Here is a 19,307-nt window from a genome sequence, read left to right as displayed (position 1 = left end):
TGTATCTTCTGCAGGACTTGCATTTATATTTAGCAAGCTCTTTTTATTTGTGATGTATTGCCAGGTGTTTGAAATACTGTACAGTCAGTGAGCATGAACCATCCAAAGCTGAAGTCGGAGATAGACGTTGTTGTGGAGTAGTTGCGGTGTAGGTGTGGAAAAGGAAAAGGTTTTCTTGGGGACCTTTTAGAAACAGTTTTTAGAACTGTTCTTTTCTCACCGTGTTGCCTGTTATTTCTTGTACAATCTAAGTCCCTTGTATAGTGAACCTTACTGGGCCTTCTTTTCATAATTCTTTTTTCTTTTTTTGGTACCGGGGATTGAACTCGGGTCCTTCCGTTTGCGCAGCAGGCGGTGAAACCACTGCGCTAAATCCGTGGCCCTTTTCGTAATATTTTATAGGATAAGCTTTATATTTGTAATCTCATTTGATCTTCTCAAAATTTACATGAAGTTGATATTATGCTCACTTAATAAAATGAATAAATTTAGATTTAGCAAATTTTCGTAGCTGAATATGGGACCCAGTAGTTTTGAATCCAGGTCTTCTGATTTCATCAACAGTGCTTTTTCTAGTATTTCTCACAGGCTTCTATGATAATTTTAAATTAAAACTATTTAATATTAAATCTTTACTGTATTTAAGGAAGTATAAAATAAGGATTTTTTTTTGAATTTCAGGTAAGTTCAGGGGGTATTTAAGTATCTATGTTATGTTACTATTGTAAATAATGAGTTAAAAAGACATTTTTACAAATTCCAAGCAGAGCCCTGAAATTTAATGTTTTGTATTTGTCTGCTTTTGAGAGTCATTCACGTTGTTGCATATATCAGTAGTCCATTCTTTTTTATTGCTGAGTACAGTTTCATTATATTATAACTTGTTTATCCATTGGCCAGGTTTTCCAATCTGTATGCCTGCCCCTTCCTCCCTTCCTCTCCTTCTTCTGCTTCTCCTTCCTTCCTTCCTTCCTTCCTTCTTTTTCTTTCTCTTTTTCTTTCTTTCCTCTCCCTCCCTCCGTCTTCTTTCTTTCTCTCTTTTTTGCATTATTGGATGGCTGTCAGAATAAAGCAAATCATATTAGCAAAGAGAATTTTAAAGTTGTGAAGTAAGTACAGATTGCAATCCAAGATAATTCAAAATCCAAAATGTTTAGAAGTACAGAGGTGGACTGACAGATTGGCTTATACAGCAAAAATGAGGGAGTTGCTTAACTTTTAAAATGATTGGTTACAAAGGTGGGGACTTCCAGATAGCAGGGACCTGGCTGATAACAATTATTTTTTTACAGAATTTAGAAGGTGACTTAGATTTCATTTCTAATTATCAGAGGCATTTACATGAAATAACCTAAATTGAGTTTTGCATACATTTGCAAATCAAGCAAGGTTAAAATAATTTTTATTGGCTAACTGGTTTGGTTTGTTTGGGGGATTTCCAGTCCTGGCCTTCATTTCATTTTACCTTAACAAGGCCAAGGTTAGAGAGAAGCAAGGTACAGTAGATAACCTCACTTCTTTCCTGTTTATAGGATCATTCAGCCTGTTACCACTAAGTGTGTTAGCTTTAGTTTTTGATAAAGATGCCCTGTGTCAAGTGGAGGAAATTGTTATTCAAATCTAGTCTCTTCAAATCTAGTTTTCTGAGTTTTTACCATGATTACATATTGTTTTGTTACATACTTTTCTACATATATTAAAATGACCATATGTATATTTTAAAAATCTATTAATAAGGTGAATTACCTTGATGATTTTCAAATCTTAAACCAACTTTGCATTCCTGGAATAAACCCAGGTATAAATTCCATCTCATGATGTATTATCCTTTTTATATATTGCTAGGTTCAATTAGTTCAGGTTTTGAAAGGAATTTTGTGTCTATGTGTATGAAAATTATTTTGGAGTTTTCTTATGATGTTTTAATCTGGTTTTGGTATTAGGCTAATACTAATTTCAGAAAATGATGGGACAGTTTTCTTTTTGTATTTTCTGGGTGAATTTTCACAAGATTAATATTTCTTCTAGTAATGTTTGATAGGATTCACCAATGAAGCCATTTAGTCCTGGAGATTTCTTTTGGGGAAAGCTTTTAAACATATACCCAATGTCTTTTATATAATGGTTATTATTATTATTATTATTATTATTATTATTATTATTATTTGAGAGTGCTTTGGTAGTTTGTATCTTTCAAGGATTTTGTTTCATCTAAGTTGTCAAATTTTGGGGCATAATGTTGTTTATTATTGTCTCTTAAATAACCTGAAGGATACTATGATGCCCACTCTTATGTGGACATAAATAGCCAAAATATGTAAATTGTGGCTTATAGGGCATATCAGGCATGCTGTATGTTGCTGTGTGGCATGTGAATTATGAATGATTTTCACATTTGTTTAATGGTCGGAAAAAGTAAAAGAAGGGTAAAATTTCATGATTTGAAAACAAAATCAGATTATAGTGCCCATAGATAGATAGTTTTTGTGGAACACAGACACACTCATTAGTTTATACATTACCTGTAGCTGTTTTTGTATTTAACAACAGTGGAGTTGAGTGTGACCACATGGGCCACAAAGCCTAATATATTTATTATGTGACTGTTGTATAGTAAAAAATGGTATGTAGTCTTTGTCCAGGTTCCTGGCACTGATTTTCAAGTCTTTGGAATTTTCTGAATGCTCAGAGTGTTTTTGTTATGCAAATTGAGTGTCTCTAGGTGGGTCCTTAGCTTCAGGATGGGGACTGGCCTCCAGAAAGATCAAGCCAAGTGCTAGCAGGTTGACCGCTAGGGAAAGGGAGGGGGCTGGACATTGAGTTCAGTCAAGTGATCATTGATTTAATCAATTATGCCTACATAATTAGGCCCCGTGTGAAAACTGGAGACTGAAGCTTTTATTGTTTCCTGGTTGGTAAACAGGTTGTTCTCTGGCTCCAGGAAGAGAGGGCATGGAATCTCTTCCTTCCTAGACCTTGCCCTGTTTGTATCCTCACCCCACACCTGACCCCTCAGCCTGTTTCTCTGCCTCACTGGGGATCAAGACCTTCTCACTGAGCTGTACCCTCAGCGTCTTTTATTTTGAGACAGAGCCTTGAATTGTTGAGTTGCTCGGGCTGCGCTCAAATTTGTGATCCTCCTGCCACTACCTCCCATTGCTAGAATTACAGACATGTGCCACCGCACCCGGTATGCAACCCTGTTAATAAAATTGCAAGCAAAGCACTTTCCATGAGTCTCAGGAATGATTCTACTGAATTGTTGAGCCTAAGAAGGTCAAGGGAACTTGGATTTGTAGCCATGTTGGTCAGAAGTGTGGGGAGCTTGGGAACTCAAAGGACAGTCTTGTGGAAGACTGCACCTCTAACTTGTGGAGTTTGACACTAACTCCAGGTTGTTAGCATCAGAATCATACTGAGGTATACCTAGTTGGTGTTAGACCAGTTGGATTAAAGCTGAACAGTGACTCTTTACAGAAAAAACCCCACTAATCCTTGTTTTATTTAAAGTATCAGCTTTATTGATGTTTTCTCAGAAAACCGGCTTCTGATTTCATGGATTTCTTCTTGTTTTACTCCTTCATTTCTGCTCCTATCTTTATTATTTCCTTCCAATGCTCATTTTGTGTTTAATTTGCTTCTTTTTTTCTGATTTCTTATGCTTTGGAATTATGCCATCTTTCCCATTTTCTTGCATGGTGGCATCATTTGCAGTTTGAAATTGGCCATGTTGGAGTATTTATACCCTGAAAACCAGCACATGTCACAAACTGCTGTTCCCCTCAACCCCCAGCCTCATAGCCAGTTGTTAAATGTTTACTAGCACATTACTTGTAATGGCAAAAACCCAGCTCTTCTTAAATTTTTTCAGGTGACATAATAGGAGAAAATGATCTCAAATCAAAAGCTTCAGAAAATGGGAGAACTGACTAGGGAAAATGTGATTTAAGACAGATTTTAAAATCTAAAACTCTAAAGGAGATTGTGTAGTCTTTGATTTTGAAGACACAAAGACTAGGATGTGTAGGTACCATTTGTTAGTGATTTCATTGAATTCTTTTTTCTTTTGAGGAAAATACCTTGATTAGATGAACTGCAGAAGTTCACCACATTCTGTGGTTCTAGGTAAATTATTTCCCAGAAGATGGTAGGAAAGTATTTTTATTGCTAATGAAAAGCTAATGAGAGAGTTATTGCTGAGGGATTGATCCACTGCCCTCTTAAGAAGCTCTGAGGTTGCCAGACTTAATGGATGGAAAAGAGTGGAAATCACAGAGTTAGGTAGGTAGAGTCTACAATTTGTAAGAACCATTAGATGCTTTGACACAAGTTGTCACTTAAACGTTTTGTGGATGCCCTTCTAAACAAAGTGTTAGGGGAATTCATGGCCGGTTTCTGCCTTGGTGTGAGAGCTTAATCCATGTGTTGGCATTAAGCAGAACTTCCATTAATTGATCAGAGAAATGCTGTTGTATATCACTAGGAGAAACTGGAAAAAGTCCATTCTAAAGGAAATTTTAATAGTTAATTTCTGGGCTGCTACAACTCTTTGATACTACTGAGCTTGTATTGTGCTGTAATGTATGTCTTCTAACCCTGAACTGTGACTTGGTACTCTACACTCTTTATTTTTGTATTCTGAGGTCCTGACAAGAAATTGTGTTAGATGAATGAGTTATTAGAAGAGTATTTGTTTTATTCCTTTATGACGGAGGTAGGAAACCCAAAAAATTAATAAAAATTAAACTTCAAGAATATTGATAAATTGGCCTTTTAAGAAGATGTAATGTCAAATATTAGTAACATTTTAAGTAACTTTTGTTCAACTTAATCTTTGATATTTATAAGTGTTTAATAAGCTGTATAATAAATAAATTATATGAATTTTCAATTTAGGAGCCAGTGTTCTGGGTGATACCCATAGTGTGTTACTCTGAGTAGTTAGTGATAATGAAGCAAAGAAGACTCTTCAGGTAATCTCCTCTTGTTACTTCCCTCAGTTCAGCCAATTTTTAGTCAGACATTGATGGAGCACCTAATATGTGCATAGCATTGTTCCAAGTTTGCCTACAGATCAAAGAGAGAGTCTCTAGAATTCTAAATAAACTTAACATCTAACACACGATATGCTTTGTTTTCACTACTAAACATATAATTAGGACAAAAATCAAGTAAGAGCACAAAGGGAAGAAACACCCATAATCATCACCTGAACATAACCACTATTAGTGTTTGGCATATGCCGTTTTTCCTACTGTATAGGTACACATGCCTGTTTACGATAATATGTGAACTAGTCAGTATATCTACGAGAGAGAGAGTACTGCGGTTGTCCGGAGATGAATTCCATTCTGGCATTGCTGCTATACATCCTGATTTTGAGAAAGACCCTGTGTCTTTCGGGAGTTCTCTTTCTTCCTAATAGAGGGATTGTCATGTATTTAAGGATCCTTCCCACTTGAAAATTCTGATTTTACTGAAATTGAACACCCTGGAAGACCGAGATGTTGGAAGGACAAAATAAAGATTTTATTAAGTCTATAATCATCTCAATGATAAAACAGATTTAAAAGTCTGGAACTACTACATGTATTTCTTATTATGTCTTTAGGTTTTGTTATTATTAGCCAGTAACACTTAAAGTAACAAATTTCTCCAGGAACCAGAACCACAACCTGAATCAATATATTTATTTCAGTTGATAAATATGTTTTTAGGAAGATACAAAAGCAATTTCTTAATGCTTGATATGCTACTAGAAATAAGAAATACAGACTCCACTATTTTAAGTACATAGCATTTTGTCATAAAAGTATACCGAGGAGAAAAGAAAGCAGCTATATTACTTGATTCTTTTTGCACCTCAAGAAAATTGATTTTGCTCACTCTCTCCTGCTCTGTGCATATTGCGAAAATGTAGATTGGTATGCAAGAACTATTACATATTAGCCACCAAGCCTTTAAAAGTGTTAAAAGGTGTCTGGTTTGCCTTAGAAGGGTCAGTTTGCACAATAAACGATTTTTGTTGAATAGCTAAGATGTCCTTTTACTTTTACCATTTTGTACTAGGATTTTTTTGTATGCATTTTAATGGTTATTTAAGAGTCCCCATGTGCTTAGAAAATAATCTGAATATATGTGCCTTTAAAAAAAAAAGGCTTCAGCACAATGTAGGTTACTCCATCAATACCTTCAAATGACTGGGAGCTGTAGTTGGAACAATATGTAAAAATACAGCTTGTGAAAGATTTCCTTTATTAACTGTCATCATCTGCAGAATATATGTTCAAATAAACGTTGTGTAATAACTAAATTTGAGATTAATAGGCCCCTTAAGAAACAGCGAAGTCATTCAGAATAGTCAGTGAGAAATAGGCTGTAAGACTGTAACGTGCACATATTGTCCTGCTTACGTGTTCTCTCCGGTGTCATTCCCATTTATCACTGTCGGCTGGCTCTGTTCTCATTAAAACACTCTTGCACAAAAGCAACTTAATTTTCTTAAGAGAAGAGGACACCTGATTCAATTTAGCACCCAGAAACAGTAACTTGAATATATTTTTTCCTTACCTGAATTGAGATGAATAGTAAGAACAGTAACCTCCATTCTCCTTAAGATTGAGGATATTAAATAATTTTTCCATAATAGTATCAAAAATGAACCTGTAGAAATAGGCAAGAAATGTAGCTTACTCTTAGAAAACAGCTGGATGTCAAACATTTACTTGAAACTTACATTTCTCTTCATTCCTGAAATATTTTTTGAAACAAGGAGTTTAAGTGTTCTCAAATTAATCTTTTATTTTAAATTGGTGAATGCCTGGTAGAGGTATATAATCTTCATTAAGATTCGTTGTTGAAAAGACATATTCAATTATAGTTTCCAAATAGCATTCTACTGTTTCAATTTTAGTATATTTGTTGCCAGAGCAAGCACAAAATAGCATTTTACTGTTTAGCCATTGCTATTTAAAATACAATGATATACATAAATAGAATGAAATGAAAGGTGCTCCTTTAATATTGAGGAGTGTAAAAACTCATTTTAATTGATATCCTTTTGATAGCCTTTATATTTGCTTTTCTGTTGCATTGCTAATTACTATTTAAGTGTGATACATATATGTAAATGTATAACTGAAATGTCACTTATTACATATTTTTACAGTGAAAATAGTACTTAAGTGGTAACAAAAGTAGCAAAGGAGTTGCTAATGTGAAAAGTATAATTATCTTCGAAAACAATGAACTCTTTTTTGCTTTTGTATAGAGCACTTTTAAAAGTTCCTTACAAGTAAAAAATTTCTGTATTCCTGTATTCAATTGATGATGACCAAGGATTGGAATTCAACCTCTGATGTTTTAAATGTTTATATGTTTTTCAAACTGAATTTATGCTTAGAATGAATAAAGAAACTGTGGTATTTATACAGAATGGAGTATTACTCTGATGTAAAGAAGGATAAACTTGAGTCATTTGTAGGAAAATGGATGCACTTTGAGGCCATAATTATTAAGTGTAGTGGACAGACACACACACTAAAATATTGCGTGGTTTTACTTACAAGAGAAACCCAAAGTATAAATAAATTAAAGAGCAAAATAAAAGATAGATAATAGGAAATAGGGAGATAGATCTTTTGCAAGAGGGATGAGGACCAAAAGATGAAGGGATTAGTGTGGGGGAAGGGGATGAAAAAAAGAATTAAGATGTGCTATGTACATGTACCAACTCTCCACGATGAATGTAATCATTGTGTACTGCAAACATGTATGAATAAACATTTTTTAAAAAGAGAGAAAGTGAATATTAAGGCTAGTTTTCTGTCCTGTAAATAGATAGTTGCATCTTTAGAGACTACATTCACATAGTCCAGGATCTTTTCCTGGGTAAAGCTGTTCAGTTTTGGTATCTAACAACCATGACCTAGAGTCAGTTAGTTGTCTTTCCTTACTTTGCCGTAGGCAATGGGAGCCAAAGAATGTGCTAAATAAAACTTAAGATGCCTACTAAAATTTTTACCTTAGAGGAAGGGCTTTTTTTGTTTCTTCTGGCCTGATTAGTATTATTTTCTCCCTTCTTTAGAGTCATGATTGTGTCGGTTAGGCTTCAAGTAGCAGAAAATCAGACTAAAAGTGGCACAAACAAGCAAGGACTTATTTTTCTCATATCGGAAGATGTCTGGAGGTCAGATTGCTGGTGTTTGCTCTGTGGCTCTGTGATGTCAGGGCGGTGTCTCAGATGTGCTCTTTATGGCTGCAGGGCAGCTCTCACTGGCTGGGCGCGAGAAGGGACCGTACCAGAAGCCGCCCCACCGGAAGCCGCCCTCCAGCTCCCTACCATCCAGCTTGTCTCATTGACCAGGGCTTTGTTGCATGGCTACCCCAGCTTTACCTCTTTCATTTGTACTTTTTGCATTGTGTTTAAAACCTGTTTCTTTTTCGGAGATGGTTTTACATTTTCTTCCAGGGGTTTTAAATTTTGCCTTTCCCATCTAGGTCTTTAATCTACCTAGTCTTTTTTCCCTTTCATGTATTGTGAACGGGCCAGAAGCATCTCCTTTCCACGCTGCTTGGAAATGGCGCTTGCGTCATGGGTAGCTTTCTCCCTCATTTGCAGTGCTCTCTGCAGTAATTAAGGGTTGTTTTCTCTGGTAATTCACTGTGTTGTGGGTCATCAAAGTGACGCTAAGGAGAAGTTTGGTATTGACTTCTTTCAGGGTCTCAGGAGTCCCACTGGTCCTTGACCCTTTCGTCTGTTCTTTAACATTAGCTTAGGATTCTTGAATCACCCGAGCAGTGTAAACTCAACTCCTGCGGTCTGTAGGTTCCTTGCTTGAATCAGCAGGTGTTTTCCAGGTGCTCTTACACACAGGGCACAGTGCGTACGCCGACCGCTGTGCTTTGTGTGGGTGGCTCAGCCCCAGGCCTATACCAAGGTAGCTGGATGCTTGTTTCCTCAAAGTGTGCCTGAAGAATCATCTTGTGCACTTCGTCACTCTGGCTTTGTCACACCTGGTTATCTGGTTCATGTTATTTTGTTTTGTTTTGCTTTAGCTCAGCTACATATTTAAAATATTATTTTGTCAGTATATTCCCTTTATTGAATGGGTTATTTACCAGACATACCTTCTCTCATTTTCCTACCCCCAACCCAGTTCTCCTTTGAGAGCAGCTCTGTTAGATCTTATGGCTTCCTGGTTACTTTCAGTTACAAAATTGTCACACAATTAAGCCAGGCAAAGCAGTGCTTGCCTATAATCTTAGCATTCCGGGAGCCTGAAGCAGGAGGATCTCAAGTTTGAGCCCAGCCTGGGCCACTTAGTGACTTAACAAAGCCTTGTCTGAGGATTCAGCTCAATGCAAAGGCCCTGGGTTCAATTTCTGGTACTGGAAAAATAAAAAGTCATGTATTTAGCAATTAGGATTGAATAACCCATGATCCAGGGCAGTTTAGGTAAAAACTATATTCCCTGTATCTTAACCTAGGCCTAACCTGTATTTTTAAAGCATAGAAACATAATTTTTCATTAATGAATATATACTCAGATAATACTACGAATTTTTAAATTGGACCTGTGGGGAAAAATTGTGATCTGTTTCATTATTTTATTTTTTAACCTTCTTGCCCTTCCTGTTTCTGGCCTCCGGGAAGTCAAGGTGGGAGTGGACTGGCTCATGAGTGGAAGTGGGACAGTTGTATCTCATGGCTGCTGCTCTAGTGGGGCCTCAGTGCTCTCTGTCAGCACACATGTCCAGGTACTTACTCTTTGTTGTGGTTTGAGTCTTCAGTGTCCCCAAAGGCCCATATGCTAAATGTTTTGTCCCCAGCCCATGGGACTATTTGGAGGGGGTAGAACCTTTAAGAGGTGGGGCCTAATGGAGGGAAGTTAGGTCGTTGGGGGCGTACCTTGAGGGAGATATTGGGACCCTAGCCCCTTCTTTGCTCTCTTCTTGCTTCCTGACTGCCATGAGGTAAGTAGCTTTCTCCACTGCACACTCCTCACCATGATGTTCTGCCTCACCACAAGCAATGACATTAACCAGCAATGGACTTAAACCTCGGAAACTGTGAGCCACAACAAATATTTTCTTCTCTTAAGTTGTTTGTCTCTGGTGTTTTGTCACAATGATGGAAATCTGACTAGCATGCTCTTTTTGCTGGACGGGTTAGGGAAAGGGTTCTTTAGAGTATACTGAATATACCGCCAGGCCCTGGTCCTAGTCAAACCCCATTCGCCTCTTATTACTGGAGTCTCCTCTTGAGTTTGGTCTCTCAAAAACAAATGAAGTGCCAATGGAGTCCACTGAGGCATCTTCTTGGTTCATATAGAATTGAGAGAACCTTGTCCCATCTTTGTCCAAATCTTACCCTTTCCCTTTGCCCTACATTTGTGGTCTGTTCGAAGCAGTCTCCCATCTTTGCTCTTTCTCCTCAGCACATACCTGTCTGTAGTTTACAGGTCTTACACACCCTTGCTATCCCTGCCATCCAATTCTAAGGAAGGCTTATAGCAGGTACCCCTGCTTCTTTGGCAGACCAGGATGGAATTTGTTCCTTCGGTAAAGCATCAGCATGGGACAGTAATGCTATTCTTGCTTCTTTCCTATTTCTCCTACCTTCTTTGCAAAGATGAGCCTGTGTGTGAAGGGTTCTCTGGCACAGTTTTGTCATCTTGTTATGAGTACTGAGGTATGTGCCTGTTATCTTACTTTTGAATAGTGTGGCATTTGCCACATGTTCTCAGAAATTCAGAGATAACCATAGATACCCATTTTTAACAGTTTGATAAACATTTCTGTGTAAACATTGCTTTGTGATTTAACAATGCAAATCGGGTTATTCAACACCCAAAGCTAGAAATACAGTAAATTAACTTGCAATAAACCATTCATACTCAATGTAAATAATGGATTTTTTTAAAAGAGGGGCATTGGGTCAGCATTAAGAAAATTTTTGATATAATTTTATATGACTTGATAGGAGCATGCAGTAGTCATATACATATTTTAAATCTACTTTTAAAAGGGATCAGCATACTTTTGTTACTGTGGAGTGCAGAACATGGTCAGGGGACAGCATTTACAGAAAGGCATGGATGTCATGTTTATAGTAAGGTAGAATTTCATAATATTCAGTGCCATTCAGCAATGGAAGTGATTGCTTTTTTGAGTGAGAAAACTCTCTATCCTCATTGTTTTCAGCTTTTAAAACAATTTACCATTTTACTTTAAATAATTACAAGTAGATTATGAAGAAACTAATTTACTGTTGAACTTTCTCAATTTTCCCAAGTAATTTAATAAAGACATATTATACAATATATAATGAAGCATTAGTAAAGTACCTTATATTGGATAAAACTGGGTTGATACTGAAAGTAATATTATCTAAAAATGTGCAATATAGTAGAAGCAATCTTCTCACTATTAAAAAAACTACCATAATATGAAAATTTTAAGTTAGCCTTGATCTAATTATCAAATATAATAAATCTAATATACACACTTTGCAGATGAGATTCATGAGTTAATAATAAAGGCATTGTTGTGAAGGACATTCAGTTAGTACAAGAAATATTAGTGCATTCATTCATTCATTCATTCATGCATTCATCACTTCAGTAACATTTATAGAGAGTGGACTACGAGCCAGGTGCTTTTACAGATACTGAAGTTTGTTTTCTCTGTAGCCATGTTTGTTTAATACAAAAACAATACTGGAAGTTTTGTTTGTTTTCAAAACCAAATATTCACATTGCTCTGGATGCTCCCAGAAAATGCCTGCCTCCTGTACAGTGCTCGAAGGGTGCTCACTCTCCATGTTGTGAAAACCAACAAGAGACATCATGAGTGTGAAAAGTTTGAATTGAAATCTTAATGTTATCTCAAAATACTATTTTTAACACAAAAGAGTTCAAAACAAAACAAAACAACAAGAAAACAAAAAAGGCTCAACATCTCTCTGCCCTGATAATCCTTGTTGAAATACAAAAAGAGAACATATTAAAATTAAAAAGCCAAACAGGACAAACTGAACAAAATAAAACATAAAAATAACTCCATCCAATATTTTCAATGAATTTAACAATATTTAGGGATATTTTTGGTGATAAAAAGGATGTGATACACACACACACACACACACACACACACACACACATACTGGGCATGAATCTAGGGCCTTCCCACTGAGCTACAGCCTCAACCCTTTTTATTTTATTTTATTTTTTATTTTGGAACAGGGTTTCTAAGTTGCTAAGTTGTCCAGGCTGGGGTCAGACTTGCAAATCAGCCTCCCGAGTGCTGGAATTACAGACATGTGCCACCATGCCCTGCAAAACTTGCCCCCTTTTGCTTAAAATAGCTTGCCTTGCTGTCATTCAGATCAGTATATGCAGATTTTCTTCTGCTCACAGTTGTAGAGAATATCTTTGATACTCTAGATTTTACTTAACTAACTCAGTTGCTGTATCATAGTGCTAAGTCCCAAACATTATGTTGAACGTATTTATCTAACTATATCATAATAGGAAATGGTTGACATTTTTTAAGAAGCAAAGCAGGATGCTGTGAAAGAGGTTGTTAGATTGGCTGGGAGGCTGAAGTGTAGACTTCCTGTCACTGCATGTGCTTCATTGAGGTTCTAAGGGAGCCATCCAGTGTCCTGTGCCTGCCAAGCCTTGAATTCTACCAAACCTGTAATAGCTCAGTAGGAATGGCAGACTGACTCTGGACACTTTTGGCAATCCTGTTGATTTCAGTAACTCCGCTGAAAAACATGTCTGTGCTCAGGATAACCTTTATTACATTGCTTCCTTAGAAGACTTTTCACTGAAGTGAGGTAGGGAGGTCATTTCCATACAGTGTGACAATTGCCATGGCAGAGACAAGCACTGGATGTATTAGCAGCAGGCATGGGAACATTTAGTCTACTGTCTATAAGTGTGTGTGTGTGTGTGTGTGTGTGTGTGTGTGTGCACCTGTTAAGGTGTGAAGCCCAGGAAGTGATTGAAAACTTCTTGGGAAGACAGTGCCCGTGCTGAGTTGCTAAGATAAGTGAGAATTACTCAGGTAGAGGAGGAGAAAGGGCATTTCAGGCCGGAAAGCAAAGAGGTAAAAAATGGCGTAATGAACAAGGGGGAATAGTAAGTAATTTAGGGTTGTCAGAATGTAAAATTTGAGGCAGGAAATTTGGGAAACCTGTTGATGGAGGGACTTATACATGATGTTAAGTCAAAAGACATGCATGTCATTTATTTAACAACGAAGTACTGTATATATTTGCCACTGCCCTTTGCAACTCCTCTTATGTGGTACAATTATTGAGAGAATTGACCCAACTATTTAGCCAATAGTTAGCTTATCTATCTGTGTCATTGAGCCCAAGATCCTTGATTCATTGTCTGATTCAGAGTACGCAGAACCATAACCAACCATTTCACAAAAGATTGCCAGAGTTTACCATGTGGGAAGATGGTGCAACTGAGGAAGTTCACATCCATCAGCATTGTCAGAAAATAACTAAAAAGCTGGGCATGGTGGCATGTGCCTGTAATCCCAGCACTCTGGGAGGCTGAGGCAGGATAACCACAAGTTCAAGCCCAGCCTGAGTAATTTAGTGACGTAGCGAGGTCCTACCTTTAAAAAAAAAAAATGGAAAGGGTCTGGGGATGTAGACAGTGTGAAGGTCATGGGTTCTGTCCCCAGTACAGAGAGAAGATGAGAGGGGAAGGGACAGCAAGGGAGCGAAGGGGAATTGGTCCAGCATCTTTGGAGACCTAAGATTCACCGTCATTGGTTCCACCATCATATCCGACTTCTATAAAGCATGCTACTTGGGTTTGAGTTACAAAAGAGAACAGAATGGGGATATGGTGATTCGACCTCACGAGTCGTACTTAGTACTTGCTTTTCTCTTAGTCCACGTTACTTTAAATGCTACACGAACCTATCACTTATCTGATAAAAGGTTAATGAAAAGCACTGGAAGGAAATGAATTTGGAAGAAAGGAGCTCAAAGGAGAAGACCTCATTCCTTTACTAAACAAGAGAGAGAAACCCATTTTAAGCACAATATAGGGTTGAGATAGGAAGATTGTTTGGTGGGGGGGGAGTGTATTTTGTAGAAATGCAGTGTTCCCTGTTGGTCTGCCCACAACTCACTCATGTATATCCTTTTATTTTTCACTATACATAAAACTTTCCTAGAATCATCCATAATGGGATTCCAGGAAGATGTGTTAATTATGTTGCTGTAGTTTACGGTTGTCATCTGTAATGTTTTATTTAGCTGAATCTTTTTTAAAAAAAAAAATTTTCTACTGCTCCCAGTACAACATGGAACACCATATGCCGTTGTCCCCATCAGGAAGCAGAGGTTTCCCTGGTCTGTGCCTATGCCTCTGTTTATGCCACAGAGAAGCTGTGGTCCAGTGCCATCTTTTATTGATAGGGCCAGCAAAGGAGAAATCTAATGAAATTATCAAAGCTTTGAATTAATTATGAACTGGAATAGGAGAGCTAAGCTCTCTGGAGCCAGGGCTCTCATTACCCATTCACTCTTATTGCATCCTCTTCTGGGGCAGAAGGCATTTTCAGCTAGAGCTCTTAGCCTGGCTTTGGACTTTATTCAAACTTACTAACTGACACCCTCATTTTACTACACTGTGGTTGCTAATGTCCATGATGATTAATTTAATTCTGCTCTGGATCTGCTGGAGATGGAAATAGGATTTCTCTACCCCCCCCCTTTTGCCTTTTCCTAATTTTCCCTCTCTCATTTTCTTTCATCAAATTGAATGTTATGCAAGTTTTTCTCCTTTTTGGTTAATGTGAAAAGCTTTCAGGACTGTGGTGTAGCTTCACGGAATATAGTGCTTGATTGAAAGTTAAGAGCTGTCTTATACCTACTGTGCTTTTCGTGGATGTTTAGGTAAGACCAAAATCAAGTATTTCTTCTTTGAATTTTGAGCACTAAATTGCAGTTTTTCTTGCTTGTTACTACCTTAGATTCAGTGGCATTAGCAGTGCTTCTCTTGGTTTTAACTGCATTGTTCAGATTTCTAAAGTGTGTTGTAAGGAAGCAATGTCTCTCACCTTGTGGTTGTAGTATATAGTACTTGCTCACTGACAGGGACCAATTAATGTTTCCTTTAAAATTCTTGTTCCTTTTCACAGTAATATGAATTTTTTTGATGAATAAATCAACCTCTGATTGTTCTAAGCCTAGCAGCAAAATCAATAACAACAAGGTTTTGATTTACTATTGGTGATGATTCTTTTGGTACTGTCATACAGGTTCAAAGCATCTCATAGCAAACCTTTTTCACCTGCTTTTGAGACCTTTTATTTATGAATTCCTAAGCTGCAGCTCATCAGTCTTAGTAAAGTACAGGCCACTGGCAATTTTTGTAAGCAATGAGTAACATAGCTTTACAGGGTCAGTGTTTAAAGGTTTCAATAGTGGGGGAAGGGAGAATGATAATCTTTGCTTTTCTTATTCCTATTTACTTTTAGTGAATTTTTCCCCCATTTATTTTCTCTTTAGGCAGCTGCGATATTTAATTCAGCCTTTGGAAGTTTTTTGGTAAGTAAACACGGTTTAACTTATCTGTTGTAACTTTTGCTGTATTATTGTTTGTATGAAATATTTAGTAAACGCTGGATTTCTTTAACCCTTTCATTAAATATAAAAATTTTCAAATCTTTTCATGTGCCATTATCAACACCCTAAAGAAAATTAGTTAATGAATAAAGTAAATTTTTTCTTAGAATATATTTTGGAGGTTTGGGGTTAATATTCTATTTAATGGATTCAGGAATCAATTAAAACACTGTATGTCTCCTTATAGAGGTTATATCAATATATTGATCATTTAAGGAGGTCTTTTAGATTATTATTATTTTGTATCATGGGACTAGAGATGTTGTAAAGGAAACATGACCCAGCTGGTCAGAAAGGGAATGCTAATTTACTTGTTGACATGTCATTTATTTTGTACATTTCACTGTCAAAGAAGCCACTGTCTTAGAGACTTCTGAGAAATCTTTGTGAAAAAAATTTTGACATGAGGATATAATTAATGAGTAATTTGCAAGAAATGTAGTATTTTTAGAGTTTTAGAGCTATGAATTATATACAAATATTCAAAAGTAGTTTAACTCATAAGTAGAACCAATATAATTATAAGGATGTTAAAAGTGAGAAACTAAATTTTCTATTAATTTAATATTATCCCTTATATCCTAAAAGTTGGCTAAATTCATGAAAATAGATTAGAATATAGTTTTAGGTGCATAGCACATTAACAAATATGTAGTATAATAATTAATAAATAATTGAGAATAAAATTATTGGAGTATGAACTAGTTCATGAATCTAGATAAAATGTCAATTACCTGTGTCTAAAATGTTCTTTATGTCACTTGTTACTGTATTGTATATAGTTTAATTAGTTAAAGGTTTTAAGCTCATTGTTATACAGTATTAATTTCACATAGTATCACACAGCTTTTAATATCTATAAGCCTTATCACACTTTTAATGATGTAGCTTCCACAAAATATATGCTTGAAGTACATCTATTTTTTTTTAAAGAGATTGTGATGTTTTTTGTGTGATGCTGTGTTATTATTGGGTTTTAGAAGAGAAATAATAAAGTTTGTTTGACAAAAATGATCTTTTGGCCTACTTAGTTTAGACTCTAATATTTTAGGAAGTCAGTAATGTCATATCTTCGAGTATTATTTTCTATGCTGTCACAATTGTTCAGCAGAATCCTATCTGTAAAATATGACCTTGCTGGTAACCAATTGGTTACATGGTTTGAAATCATATACATCTACTACAAATAAGGCTTCTTGAGTTGGGTCTCTTACTTTTAAAAGTGTCCGTAGCTCATTGAGAAAGTCAAATTGGAGCAAAAGGCACTGCACTGCCGGAGGAGAACAAGCTTACCAAGTGGTACAGTTAGAGCTTGGCACTGACTGAAGCTATTGTGATATTTCTCTGCCAGCCCCAGGTGTGTGATAAGGCCCAGTGAAGAAGACATTGGTCTAGAGATTCTTTAGAACTTTATTCTGCCTCTATACTACTAAGTTGTGCATTCTCACTCCTTAGTTCGGTTCTCTTTCCTTTCCTCACCATTTTTCATACTTTAATTCAGTTAATCAATCAAAAGTATTTGTTGATGTCCTGCCACTCTGAGGTAGTTTCTTGCAGCTGTGGAGGGTGCAGAGATATATGAGGAAGTTCCCACTAGGCCGTGGAGGTGACACATAGCAAAAGAAATGCAGTGTCAAAGTTAACAATCTGAACAAAAGCTATGACTAGAGATATATGATTGTCAAATAAATGGCAGAAGCAGAATGCACTCTGAATTCAAACACCTAGCAGAAGAGATTTTTCTGAGCTGGGCCTTGAAATAGGTATGGGCAGAACTAAGTACCAGTAGAAGAGGAGATGGATTAACAATGGCAGGGAGGCAGAAGAATCTTTTTTCCATTTTCCCCTCCCATTTCTTTTTCTCTTTTTTCTTTCCCAAAGCTGAAAATTACCAGAGAGAGTTTGCACCAGTGTCATAACAGAAATGATTCTGTCCCCGCCCCGCTTTCAACAAACCAACCTTGGGTGATGAAATATGTATGGGTTTGAATTCAATGAGAATTAGGTTCCGCTTCTTTGACGGGAAAAATAAAAATCTACAAATAATGGTGTCTGATGCACACTAAAGGTTTATTTCTCTATTACATAGTATCTGATAGGAGGCCGTCTAAGCTGTTCTAGTGGCCTCCTGATCTCTCGTGAGTCGAGACCCCTGTTGTGTCCTCTTCCACTCACAGCAGGCAGCTTCCTTCTTCCAGGTTGCCTCATGGTCTAAGATAGTTGCTGGAGCTCCAGCCAAAACATCTGAATAGCAAAGTAAAGTAGTGGGAAAGAGCAGAAGGGCTCCCTAAAAACTAACTCTGCTTTCTTTAAATAACATTCCTAGACTTCCAGCACCATACTTGGACTAATCATCTGCTACTGCAGAACTTAGTCACGTGATCACACTTAGCCACTGAAAAAGTTAGGAAATGTGGCAGTTTGCCAAGAGCTGAACATTAGATATCTGTTACTAAGGAAAAGGCTAAGAGGCAGCTAGCACTTTTGCATACAAGGAATGCACACAAAACAATCTTCAAGGATTTGAAGAAATGTTAGTCTCAGTTGAGTGATAGGAAAAAGCTTCAATCTGATGCTTGAGGTGGGATTAAGAAGAGGACTCATTTTACAGAAGGCTTATTCTGCATTGCAAACCTTTAAGTTTAATGGTGTTATTCTCTTACAGGACAGTGTTATAGCTATTTGGGAAATTTCTTAATAAATGGAAATTAGCCACCTGTCCTTGAAGTTTACGATTATGAGCGCTACTGTGGTTTCTGAAGTCAGACTGGATTTGAATCCTAGCTTGACTAAATGCTACCTGAACCAGATAAACTTCCCTGTGTATAAAATAGAGTAGCTGAGTGTGGTGGCCCACGCCTACCTACAATTCCAGCACTCTGGGAGGCTGAGGTAGGAGGATTGCAAATTTGAGCCCAGCCTGGGAAATTTAGTGATTTAATAAGACTGCGTCTCAAAATAAAGAATCAAAAAGGGCTGAGGATATAACTCAGTGTGAAGGTCCTAGGTTCAATTTCTATCTAGTACCACAGAAATAAATAAATAAAAATGAAGCAGTGATAGTATATAACCTACTGAGATGTGGTGTGGATTGAGTATAATAATCTAAATAAAATGCATGGATGATATGATAGAAACAGCTTTGAGCTAAAATTTAAATTATGATTGGTCCAAGCTCTGGCATGAGTTTGTGATGTATGTAACTATGGAGATTCATAAAATTAAGAATTGGTTACTTCTGACTAAGCTTTACATGTTGCAAAATATACTGTTCCAATGATTATTCTGTGACGATCAGTGACCATTCCCTCTTCATATACATAATAGAGTATGAAAGGGATATTTATTTTAATTACCTTAAAAATTTGAGTGAAAGGCTTTCATTAGAAGAATATTTAGAGAAAGAACTCTAAGGGCATTTATGTTGATTTTCAGGCACCTGGGTATACCAAATAAAATACTGTACATATTTATAGCTAGTTTAGTAATGTCCCGGGTCTAATTAAAAAACAGTGTTTTAAAGAACTAATTGTTACAGAAAACTGTTTTTTTTAGCTAGACTAGTAATAACTAATGATGGATGAATTCAATTTACATAAATTTCAAACCAGGAGAATATTTTTAAATCATGCCACAAAGG

The 19,307-nt window shown here is 36.7% G+C and overlaps 1 protein-coding gene across 4 annotated transcripts in view; it reads left to right on the top strand.

Annotated features, from left to right (window-relative positions):
- Slc10a7 (solute carrier family 10 member 7) overlaps nt 1–19,307 on the top strand; it is a 245,218-nt gene that overhangs the window by 61,190 nt on the left and 164,721 nt on the right. For 3 of the 4 annotated variants that reach the window (XR_015443972.1, XM_004868926.3, XM_087193354.1), the window contains one exon: nt 15,551–15,589. Coding sequence is in view for 1 of the 4 variants with exons in the window: in XM_004868926.3 (XP_004868983.1) it covers nt 15,551–15,589 (39 nt within the window). In the remaining 3 variants the exon portion in view is untranslated. Of the gene's footprint in view, nt 1–9,660; nt 9,678–15,550; nt 15,590–19,307 lie in introns of those variants that run through there. The other variant, XM_087193355.1, reaches the window with a different exon arrangement.

The sequence above is a fragment of the Heterocephalus glaber genome, unplaced genomic scaffold (assembly GCF_053883595.1).
Source record: "Heterocephalus glaber isolate CG9 unplaced genomic scaffold, H.glaber_assembly_v1.0 deba00001587, whole genome shotgun sequence".
Classification (NCBI taxonomy): domain Eukaryota; kingdom Metazoa; phylum Chordata; class Mammalia; order Rodentia; family Bathyergidae; genus Heterocephalus; species Heterocephalus glaber.
This window is presented reverse-complemented; position numbering and strand designations above follow the sequence as displayed.